Source organism: Lactuca virosa, chromosome 5, assembly GCF_052849685.1.
Source record: "Lactuca virosa cultivar CGN04683 chromosome 5, Lactuca_virosa_CGN04683_v6, whole genome shotgun sequence".
Lineage (NCBI taxonomy): Eukaryota > Viridiplantae > Streptophyta > Magnoliopsida > Asterales > Asteraceae > Lactuca > Lactuca virosa.
In genome coordinates, this window is record NC_136430.1 from 319,906,177 (window position 1) to 319,918,715 (window position 12,539).

The following is a 12,539-nucleotide window of genomic DNA, read 5'->3' on the forward strand; positions in this document are numbered from 1 at the left end:
TGAATCTGAGATATTTCATTTTCATACACACTAGGTGCTTATATATAAAGGGTACAAAGTACAATATACATATTACATACATGCGCATGCATCCATAATTAAATAATTTTATATTGGTCATCGTAATATCATTTTTTTTTTTCATGATAAACTTTTAAAATGTGATTATTTAGTTTCTAATTTTTTTTGCTTAGAGTTTAATTATTTTTTATATCATGTTTAAATGATTTTGTCTAATTGTACAAACCTATTTCTTTATTCTTGAGGTAAAATGCAGTTCTGTCTACGTGTTTTATTGATTCAAATGATATGGTCTTAATTTGAAAAGTGTTTGTAACTTTTTTTTTGTCTATAAAACTATTTTAATAATTACTTTTGTTATGTTTTTAGTCTATTAGTCGTTTTAAATTAATGCCTCACATATTAAATTCATATAAATGAGAGTAAACTACACATTGGTCCCTGTGGTTTGTCCAAGTTCACACACTTGTTCACTCTATTGGATTTTTGACACAGATGCTCTATATGGTTTGCATTTGTTGCACCTAAAAACAATTTTTACCCATTTTAATATGTTTTTTTTTTCTTTTTAGTTATTTAAATATTTTAATAAGACAAAATTGCAAAAACGGTCCCTATGGTTGTCAAAAATATATGATTTTGGTCCAAAAACGTTTGATGGTGCATCACTAGTCCAATTTTGGATATCTTGTGCAGTTTTGGTCCCTATGTCATTAACTTTAACAGTTTAGTTGTTAACCTTTTTTTAAATAACAATTTTACCCTTAGAGACCATTTATGCAACTGTGTCTTTTTACAAAACTACAATGACTTGTTTTGCATCTTTTCTTTTTAGTTTTATTTAATTATTATACATTAATTATTTTTATTCTATTTTTTATATTGGGTTAATTTTTTAATTGGAATATTATATATTAATAAATATTATTTTTAATATATAATATTTATATATTAATAAATATTATTTTATTGGATTATTAATTTCTTTTAATTTTTTTTTCATAAGATTAATTATTTTTTACTAAATTATTATATATTGATAAAATAGTATTTTAATATATATTAATAAACATTTTTTAATAGATTATTCATTTCTTCTAATTAAATCTTTTTTTAATTTTTTTATTGGATTAGTACTTTTTTATTGGATGATTATGTATTAATAAATATTATTTTATTAGATTATTAATTTCTTACAGTCAATTATTTTTAGAAAAAACATCATAAATGGTCCCTGTGGTTTCCCAAAATCTAAAGTTCAGTCCCCGTGGTTTAAAAACCTCATAGATGGTCCTTGTGCTTTCAAAACTTTTGACGATTGGTCATTATTGCTAACTCCGTTAAGTTTGTCCGTTAACTGAAGGGCATTTTCGTCATTTCACGACCACAGGGACCATTTATGATATTTTCATTTATTAAAAAAAATAATATGCAAAAGGGGTCCCACCTATCTCTCTCTCTAAACAAAAGTGTTTATCTTAATCATCATATTCTATCTTCATCATCATATTCTTCCTACTGATGAACACCTACACATGTTTAAATAATCAAAACACATACATAGTGATCAAGGTTCGAAGGTTTGATTTTAGAGAAAAAAGACATTACTTGATGGTTAGAGATTTGTGTTCTTGTTCTCCTTAAACGCAAAAAATGAAACCCCAAAAATTGATTTTTTTTCATTTCAAAAAGGAAATCTGGTTTGGGGAAAGAGCTTCATCTCATACAACATCATCATTCATCATCACTCTTTCTCTCTCTCTTTGTTGTGAAGCCCTAGATTTAAAGTTCATCTTCAAGAATCTTCTCCCAAACCATCAACATATTCCCCTTTGCTCAGCCTCCTAATGATCGGCACACACACTGACAGACATACACACACAACGATCTTCTCTTCGCGTACCCATCAGACGAGTGGCCTTTGAGTCGCACACAATGGAGCTGAAGCTGCCTGTTAAATCCGATCTGCAAACCTTAATTTCGACGGCGGTGGTTTCGATTTAGTTGGGGACAAAGCAAGGTCATTATGATTGTAATAAATGATGTCGTGTAGGAGGTGGTCCATATGCGTGAGGAGTTTCTCGACTACCACCATTGTCCGCCACCACCACCTGCAACCACCTCCATCTCCACATAGAAATTACCGGACTCCACCTGGGTTGAGGGTTTTAAACTTGGAGGAGTTTTCCAGATCTGCACTAGGGTCAGGGTTATTTAGAATGAATTCGTATCTGAAAAGCTAAACATGTGTGGGTGTATATGTGTGTGAATGTTTATGTCAATGTGTTCTTGGGTGGATATGAAGTGTGTGTTCATCAGCTCTGGATTTCTTTCTTTCTTTCAAGGACCAATTGATTTTCTGGTTTTTTCTCTTCAAGAACAATTGATTTTATGTATTTGTTTCTGAACTGAAAATCGATTTTTGACCCCTTCATCAGTTCTTCATCCTTTAAGAACTCCACAAAAGATACAAAAAAAGGGATCTTTGTGGAAGCTCTCGCTGGTGTTGTATTTCTTGAGCATCGATCCAATGTCTTTTCAATGGGAGAAGACTCTATGATGAATCCTTTTTGTTATTATTTTTCTTTGGAATTCCGGGGAAGAATCATCGAGGAAGAATGACATTGATCAGAGCGATGATGAGGAAGTGGAGGAAGGAGATGGACTCTGGCGATAGTTAGGTCTGATCCGAGAGAGAGAGAGAGAGAGAGAGATGGGGGTGGGACCCCTTGTGCATTTTTTTCTTTTTTTTAATAAATGAAAATATCATAAATGATCCCTGTGGTCGTGAAATGACAAAAATGCCCTTCATTTAACGGACAAACTTAACGGAGTTAGCAATAAGGACCAATCGTCAAAAGTTTTGAAAGCACAAGGACCATCTATGAGGTTTTTAAACCACGGGGACTGAACTTCAGATTTTGGGAAACCACAGGGACCATTTATGATGTTTTTTCTTATTTTTAATTTCTTTTTTATTGGATTAATTATTTTTATTGGATTATAATATTCTAATAATTAGTATCTTAAATATTTATTATTTATATATTAAAAAGTATTATTTTATTGCATACTAATTTTTTTAATTATTTTGTTTTAATTGTTTTTAATTGTTTTCTTTATTATTTTAAATAAAAAAAACCCAAAAAAATCTCATCCGCCTCACATCTCCTAATTTATTTTAAATATTTGGAAGATAACATATTTTAGACAGCACCACTGTAACACCTGTAAGATAGGGATAGATGATTAAAATATAATAATAGTAATTATAATTAAAATCCTTGAAATATATGTTTTGATATAATATTATTTTGGATAAATAATCTTAACTAAAGTTGTATTAATCGTGAAAGCGAACTCGTGCGTATAAAGAACGCCTAAATCTGACTTCGTATGAGGAAATTATGATTTTTCGAAGTTTCAACATAATTGTGTTAGTATAGAAATTGAAATGTGGATCAGTTGATTTTTAGCCGAAACAGTCTATATGAGAATCGAAGATCTCGTGAATAGGAACTCGTCAATATAAAGACAGTCAAGAACGAAGGTCGTGAATAAGAACCCGTCAATATTAATAAATAAATGTAGGGCTGTAAACGAACCGTTCGACGGAAGTTCGTTTATGTTCATTTATTTAATAAACGAACGAACATGAACAATAGTCTTGTTCGTTCATTTATGTTTGTGAGCGTTCTTCTAAGTTGTTCGTTTATGTTCGTTCGTTTAAGTTTATTTATGTTCATATATGTTCAATTGTTTTTTGTTACATTACTATATTATGTGTTCGTTTATGTTTATATATGCTCAATTGTGTTTGTTTATCTTTGTTCGTTTATGTTCATTTTGCATGTTCACGAACATAAACAAACGAACATGAACAATGTTATTTATTAAACGAACGAATATGAACAAGAAAACTCGTTCGTTTATCCGTTCATATCTCTTCTTTTGTTCAGCTAACTTAAATGAATAAACATGAACAAGCGTGATATGACCTTATTTAACTATATATTTTAGGTTATTTTCTTAATATATTTGATTAAAATATTATATTTTTAGATATATGATACGTCATATGCTTGAAAATGTTTAATTACAGTTAAAATGGAAGCAATGATACAGAAGGAGGAGAACGAAACACAAAAAGACGCAAAAAGGATGTTGCAGACACCTTGACCCCTCGTTAGTGGTTTGACCATATCTAATGACTCGTCACTCTGATTGACGAGATTCAAGATGTTCTGCAAACCAGAAAAATTTCAGACGACTTTCATTTTTATGCCCGATTCTGATTCCTAGTTACCACGCCGTGGCAAAGCCATTTCCACGGCGTGGAAAATCAAGACATTGCGTGCACGCGAAGATTCCATTTAAACCATCCAGTTACCTGAGTTCGACACCTTTTCTTATCACAACCATATTACTTCACGACTAGATATACTGCCTATTTGTGTTTAAGACTAGCTGAGATCTGATAGAACTTTATAAATAAAAAAACTAGTGCAAATAAAACACATCAAAGCCTTTGTTCGTGTTTGTTCAGTTTGTTTACAGCCCCATATAAATGTTATATAGTAAAATAATATTTGTTAATATATTAATCCAATAAAGAAATTAAAAAAACAAGAATTAATTAAAAAAATTAATATATAATAATCAAATAAAATTAAAAAAGAGAGATGTAGAAATGGTCTTTGTAGTTAGTTGCAAAAATGGTCCTTAAGGGTAAAGCTATCATTTTAAAAAATTTAATAACCAAGTTGTTAAATTTAACAGGATAGAGACCAAAACTGTGCAAAATATCCAAAATTCGACTAGTGACGCACCACAAAACGTTTTTGGACCAAAACAACATATTTTTGACAACCACAGGGACCATTTTTGCAAGTTTGTCGTCTAATAATAAAAAATTAAAATCTCTCTCTTTCTCTCTCTCTCTCTCTCTCTCTCTCTATATATATATATATATATATATATATATATATATATATATATATATATATATAACAGTCTAGGTGGCCGCCTAAGCACCATGCAGCTTATTATTGTTTACGATTATTACTAGTCGCTTGAGTTAATTGAAGTCGGTCGTGGGCGGTCCTAGGCATGCTTGGGTGGTCTAGAGTCTCATCTAATTAAAATGTCAAACAATCAAAATTTTCAAAAAAAATATGAATTAGTCAAATTTGTGATAATCGACGACTAATTTATGATGGTTGATGACTAAAATTGTGTAAAAGATCCTCGATTAGTCTAAAAATTATGATATATGATGATTTAAATATTTACACGATTGAATATGTCAAAGTTTTATATTTATTACTTATTTTGTTAAGATATATGCAATATTTAATATATATATATATATATATATATATATATATATATATATATATATATATATATATATATTACAATTAAGGGTCTTCACATAAACGCCGAATAATCTCTTCGTAGAAATTTTCAATAGACTAGATGTTGCTCCTGTAACTATTATTAGAAACAATACCATATCAGAACACATCATAACAGAGTGTTGAATTAAGAAAAGAGGGTATTTCTGGAAAATTAATGACAATAATGGTCCTGTAAAATACATTTAATTCTAAAAAGTTCTTGAATGTAAAGGATGAAGGAGAGAAGTCATTAGCTTCTGTACATTTTATGAACGATTTAAAACATTATTAAGTGACACTTATTCAAGTCGAGTTGCTGATAGAAGTGGTTTTACTTCAATGAAAGAATATGCTTTTCGGATTCCTACAAAGTGAACAAGTTTTGAAGATGACAAAAGTTCTATTTCTGGAAAGGTTGAACAAAATGTAGTGACAAAATTACTTTCGAGTGACGAGCTTGAAATTTGTACTTATTTAGTTCTCGTACATATTATGTTTATATTGTTGTTAATGCCAACATTTTATTGATTCACTATTAAAATGAGTTCCTTCTAAATAAAGCTATGAAATTATCCCTCATGTCATGTATTTTGGGTGTTATGATGTAGATGTTGTTATGACATGTCATTAACCATGAAATGTTGTGACCAAATGACTTTTTGTCTATAGTTTAGAAATTGTTTTAGTAGTTTAGTATATATATATTTTTCTAAGAAATAACGATAAACAATCAAAGCTCTTTAGATACTGAATTAACTCTGTACACATAAAACACCAAAATCAATGTAAATATATCATATGTCTTTTTGTTTATTGATAAAGTTATTTATATTTCGTCGTTTTGTTTATTCTACAAGTTTTATTCAACTTTTGGCATTTAATCTAATGAAAACGATTTATTTGTTGTGTCCGCTCATGCAACAAACAAAATCTCCTCTTATACAACAAACAAAAAAGGTGCAAAAATCCAATTCGGGCCAAGCACGAAGATCTTCTAATAGTTCAGTAACAAATTACACGTAAAATAAACATAAACTTAATATTTTTTACTAGCTTCCTATTAAATCATATTTAAAGACCTCATGTACATTTTATAATTAAATAAAGAATTGATTACCCTTAAATAAATTTTGTAATATTTTTTATTATCTTCTTATTAAAATCATATTTAAAGACCTCATAATGTACATTTTATAATTAAATAAAGACTCCCTTTCCATTAAATAAATTTTGATTTTAGGTTAAGTGGAATTATGTAGTTATAAAGATTAATCTACACAAATGGTCCGTTTGCTCAAAATTGTCACTTTGGTCCAAACAAGTTTGCAGGAGCACCAAAGGTCCAAAGTTTTCATTTTGTTGCGAGTTTGGTCCAATTTGCATTTAACTTTTTTATAATGACGATTTTACCCTTACTTTTTACTTTTTTAGTTTTTTTTTATTTATTTAAAAACTTTTCTGATTAAAAGAAAAATAAAAAAGAAAATTACCTCTCTCTCTCTCTCTCTTTATATATATATATATATATATATATATATATATATATATATATATATATATACACACACCAAACTTCCATGAAATTCCATGAAATTAATACCACTACAAACACAAACAATATAAACTTATAACCTAAAAAATCCACAATTTCCAAACCTTTATAACCAGAAGAAGTCTTATAAAACATATGAAAATTGGTACTTCAAGAACATCGTTCATTTGTTTCTCTCTCCTTTTGCTCGTGCTACAGTTTGAAACATTATCATGTCCGGTGAAACTGTCTACTCCATCACCAAATCGATTTGCAACTTCTATTTTTGAATGACAGAAAGATGATAATGATGGAGAAAAAATTGAATGATAGAAAGATGGTGATGATGGAGAAAAATATGTTTTTATTGATAACAATAGGAAGGAATGAGAGATAGGATTTGTTGTGGATCTTCATAGCAGCGAGGGTTTTGCAGTGGATCTTCATAAAAACGACGGTGAGGGCTTTCAGATTGACGGTGAGATAAATAGATCTGAAGCGGAGGCAAAACTGTAACGCCCGTAGATCCGGGCTAGTAAATTTATAGATAATAGGGGTCGAAAATGACTTTTCGACAAAAGATTATTTAGAATAAATAATCTTAACCAAGTTGTAGAATATGTCTCAAGGGTTCCGTACATAAAAAGAATGTCGAAATCCGAGTTATAACGAAGAAGTTATGACCCGTCGAAGTTTCGCGACGGAACCGACACCGGGAAGCGTAAATAGTGAATTTACGATATAGTGACTTTTGGCCTTAGCAATCTAAACGAAAGTCGTAGAATACGTTAAACCGAGAGCGTGCATAAAAAGAACACCCAAATCTGACTTCGTATGAGGAAGTTATGATTTTTCGAAGTTTCGGCTTAGCAGTGTACAACCCGAAGTTCGAATATTAGATCGAGTGGTTTTTAACGATACAACCTAAACGAGAATCTAAGATCTCGTTAATAGTAGCGTAACGATAAAAACACAGACGAAAACGGATGTCGGATGAAGGAGTTATGAATTTTTAACGGACCAATCCTGTCCCGGCCTGTTAAAAATATAACTTTTAAAATAAAGTCAAAATTAGCCGACGGAGTCTAAACGAAAGTTGTAGAGTACGTTCCCGCCTACGCGTGGATATAAAGAACATCGAACACGGAGCTCGTATGCGAACGTTATGATTTTTAGAAGTCGGAAAGTGAATTTGCGAAATATGATACGAGAATGATGACGTGGCTCGGTCTGGGCCGTCGTTTGCTGATCACGGACTCGCCTCGGATGGGTGACAGCTGGCTTGCTACGCAGCACGTACGAGAGGGGAACGCCCCGCGTTCGGATTCGCTTGGTCTCAGAATGATCCACGTCGCCCCACCCGGATTCGGACACTTGTCTGTACGAACGCGCAGCGTAAGACCGGAACGCCTTGCGTACGAGGTACGCCCCGCGTACCCTCGCAGGAACGCCCAACGTACTCCGCAGCTGGTGGTTATAAAAGGGAGCGAAGGCAGCCCTCATTTCTCACTCCATTCCCACTTATCTCTCTCTCTGCTTTCTCTCACTACCCCCTAACCCCCCTAAGCCTAGGTAAACCCCCTAGCACCCGAAGGAAGCCCCGAGGCTCCCGGAGCCCCGAGAAAAAGGGTCTCTCGGTTCGGAAACGCTGCTCCAAGCGAAGCCCGGTTTTCGAGAAAACCCGCTGTAAGTGAGCTACGCCTACGCTATTTTTAATATAGCTTCTAATTAATTATAGTAACATTATTAGAACCTTAAAATAATTATTTGGGCTATTATTATGAGTTATATAGAGTTTTGTTTAATGCTTATATAATAGTAATAATAGCTAGAATATTAATTAGTCTCGGTTAACGTTAGACTAAACCCTAGCGGTATTGATACGAGGTTTTGTCAAGGGAAAATTGTTTTAAGAGTAACGAAGCGCTGTCCGAGTACAGAGTCACCAACTTATCAGGTGAGTGCATAGTCCCTTTCATGAACATAATTTTAATACAAGTATTGATTGATGTATTAAATATATGTTTATGTGCGAGTTATTTGATGTTGCCTGAAATACATGCTAAAGAGCATACCTGATTATATATGATGATTTAGGACAAAGAGTAAACCTAAATTAATTATAAGGAATATTGAGCAGTATCTTCTTACGAGCACGAGTGAGTTATACTCAGACACTAGAACTTTAGTATATGTCATTGATCCGGGAGCATGGATTAGACATAGTCATTGTCCCTAGTCCGAGAGTATGGATTGGACACAGTCAAATGTCATTAATCCGGGAGTATGGATTAAAACATAGTCAGTTGTCCTTAGTCCGGGAGTATGGACATGACATAGTTATTCATCATTAATCCGGGAGTATGGATTTAAACATAGGCACTTGTCCTTAATCTAAGAGTATGGAATGGGCACAGTTATTGATCCGAGAGCATGGATTAGATCCGAGAGTATGGACTAAGTAAAAGGTAAAATTTAAGGTCCGAGAGTATGGACAGTCTCGTTGTGAGGATTAACGGGGTGGGGGTAAGAGTTGCTTATATATATATGGTGAAATTGTATATTTTGTGAGTTCTAAATTATATATATGATATAACATTGTGGGATTGAAATCCCTATGTACTCACCAGGTTTCCCAACCTGACCCACTCAAGCTTATTGTATCACAGGTGTCGATATGAAGTTACATTACACTGAGAGATTAAGGGGGTATAAATCACTAGTGAAAATGAATGTAAGTTCTGTTTATGCTTATGTTTCTGTATTGATCATGACATCCCAAATGTTTTAAATAAAAATACATTTATTCGGAAATGCCTTGATAAAATATTTATCATGTTTTTCTGGAAACAAATTCCGCAACATTTTTATTAAAAGAAGTACTCTGATTTTTATAAAGCATAAACAAAATCGGTCTTTTCTGGCCGTGAAAATGGGGATGTCACAAAAACCCTAATCGAATCTTTATAGCAACGACGACGAAACCCTAATCGAAGCTAGGGTTTGTTGTGGCTCCGTTGACCTCGATCTCCATATCTATCCTTCTTCGTATTTTCTAGGACTATTGTTACCATAACAACTAGTTAATCCGCTGAAGGCTCTGAAAAGCGACACCTTTCTCTTCAACGATGTCATATTTGACGATGAAGGATACCTGATCTGCCGCTAATGGAAAATTAAGATTTCTTTTAGGAGTGTTTTGAGATAACTATAGTTCACGTATGCTTCTCAACATTCTGTAATCACTGTGAAGCAAATCCTTTCCCACACTTCATTGTTAGTGACTAGTGAGTTTTTTGAAATCATAAATCAAAAATCCCCAAATCTGTGGAGTGTTGAAATAGGGATGAATGAACACAAATCTTTGTTGATGAAGATTTCATTGTGTTTTTCTTTAAAACAAAAACATGGAGAGAGAGAGAGAGAGAGAGAGAGAGAGAGAGAGAGAGAGAGAGAGAGAGAGCCTTTATAAATAAATAATAAAATAAAAGTAAAGGAAAAAAAGGAAAAAACAAATAGAAATGGGCAAATTTGTCATTTGAAGAATTTTTAAACTGTTTTGGACCAAACTCGCAACAAAATGAAAATTTTGGACCTATGGTTCTTGTCCAAACTTTTTTGAACCAAAGTGATAATTTTGAGCAAACCACAAAGATCATTTGTGCAGTTTAGTCGATTATAAACTTATAATCCTATATCATACTCCCTAATTGATTTTAAATAGAAATTGTTTAAACTACATTTCCTTTATGTACAAAATGGCATTCTTTATTATTATGGTATCTTGATTTTTTTTATTTTTTATTTTTTATTTTTTTAATATGTAACACCATTTTCAATCATCTTTACCCCCTCAATATAATTTAGTCATGGACGACAAATTTTACATTCCATCAATTGTGAGTAGACAATTAGACATAAAGCACCAGCCCAGCTCACTAGAGTCATTTATTGATTAGAAGCCCACAAGGCCCAACTTAACCTCATTAAATATATAAGCTTGCTAGGGTTTACATCTGCCTCCGCTTATTTTCTCCCTGTGCTTCCGCCACTGAAAAGCTCCGATCTTTACCAACAATGGCTGAACAGGTTGTTATCTAATCTATCAACTCTCGACTTTTATGCTCATCTCGTTTCCTACAGATCTTGACATTTTGCTTTCCTTTTTGTTTTCTCTATTTCCTGATAGACGGAGAAGGCGTTTTTGAAGCAACCCAAGGTGTTTCTATGGTGAGAAACTAGCCTCTTTTCGTGCTCGAATTTTGAGTTATTTTTTCTATATTTATGCTAATTTGCATATGGAAGATGATGTTGGTATTCTTAATTGTGTATTAGTTCGAAGAAAAGTGGGAAAGGGAAGAGGCCTGGGAAGGGTGGAAACAGATTCTGGAAGAGTGTTGGTCTTGGGTTTAAGACTCCAAGAGAAGCTATTGAAGGTATTAGCGTTCATCAAACACATTTTCTATCTGTTTTTTTTTTTCAAATAATATCGAAGCAGTTAGATATATAACTTACAGGATGATCTTAAATATGTACTTGATATTTTTAGGAACTTACATTGACAAGAAGTGCCCTTTCACTGGCGATGTCTCCATTAGAGGTCGTATTCTTTCCGGAACATGCCACAGTGCGAAAATGGTGAAAACCATTATCGTTCGTAGGGACTACTTCCATTATGTGAAGAAATACCAAAGGCAAGAAGACCCAAACCCATCTGTTGTTATTAAAATCATATACCCTTAAATCCATAACAAAATTTAAATCATTCTTATTTGTATGCTGTGTTGTTTGATTGATAGATATGAGAAGAGGCACTCGAACACCCCAGCTCACATTTCTCCATGTTTTCGTGTGAAAGAAGGTGACCGAGTCACAATTGGACAGTGCAGGTGACATTTTAGACATAAACCCCTGATTTAAATTTTGATTTGATTCTTATATTTGATATATGATTTTAATTTGTTTTTGTTTTTTTATATGTTGTTGCAGACCGTTGTCAAAGACTGTGAGGTTCAATGTGTTGAAGGTGACTCCAGCTGGATCTTCTGGAAGTACTGGGAAGAAGGCATTTGCAGGCTTCTAAGGAAAAAGCTTTATCTTGAATTTGATTTCCTGGTTATGTAGTGATACTTGGTTTTTTTTTTAAGAGTTTGGTTTAAATGTTTCGGTAGATGTATTTTTTTACTTTGATGTTCGCAATTATGGTATGATTGTAAACATTAAAAATCAAATTTTGATTTGGCACTAGTTCTTGTTTTGGATATTTGTTCGTTTAATGATGATTTGGATAGTAAATGTGAATGAGCTGATCCTTATGCAAACTTTTTGCCATGCATAACAGACTTACAAATCCTTTAAAATGTGTGTAACAAAAAGTTATTGTGCACAAATCATTTTCCTGAAACAATAAGCTATTGAAATAGAAGTTGATTATTCAATTAAAAATAAGCTTATCAACCTTGAAGACACAACATAATTTGTAGTAATATAGATCGACCAACAAATACCTACATTGACATTAAAGAAGCTACTAAATTGAAAAGCATGTTTCTCTAAAGATCCGAAAGAGCCTGTTCAATTATGGATGG

The 12,539-nt window shown here is 32.5% G+C and overlaps 1 protein-coding gene across 1 annotated transcript; it reads left to right on the top strand.

Annotated features, from left to right (window-relative positions):
• Positions 1 to 10,967: 10,967 nt before the first annotated feature.
• On the top strand, positions 10,968 to 12,198 carry LOC145116727 (small ribosomal subunit protein uS17y). Its single transcript, XM_079053054.1, has 6 exons — positions 10,968 to 11,040; positions 11,141 to 11,181; positions 11,287 to 11,387; positions 11,501 to 11,645; positions 11,751 to 11,840; positions 11,941 to 12,198. The coding sequence occupies exons 1-6, from the start codon at positions 11,029 to 11,031 to the stop codon at positions 12,032 to 12,034; spliced, it is 483 nt and encodes a 160-aa protein (XP_078909180.1). The 5' UTR covers positions 10,968 to 11,028; the 3' UTR covers positions 12,035 to 12,198.
• Positions 12,199 to 12,539: the final 341 nt, after the last annotated feature.

Bases quoted from the DNA above. Each gene is read 5' to 3' on its own strand.
- LOC145116727 (XM_079053054.1), top strand. The intron at 11,182-11,286 runs GTGAGAAACTAG...ATTGTGTATTAG, and splicing joins CAACCCAAGGTGTTTCTATG to TTCGAAGAAAAGTGGGAAAG. The intron at 11,841-11,940 runs GTGACATTTTAG...ATGTTGTTGCAG, and splicing joins GTCACAATTGGACAGTGCAG to ACCGTTGTCAAAGACTGTGA.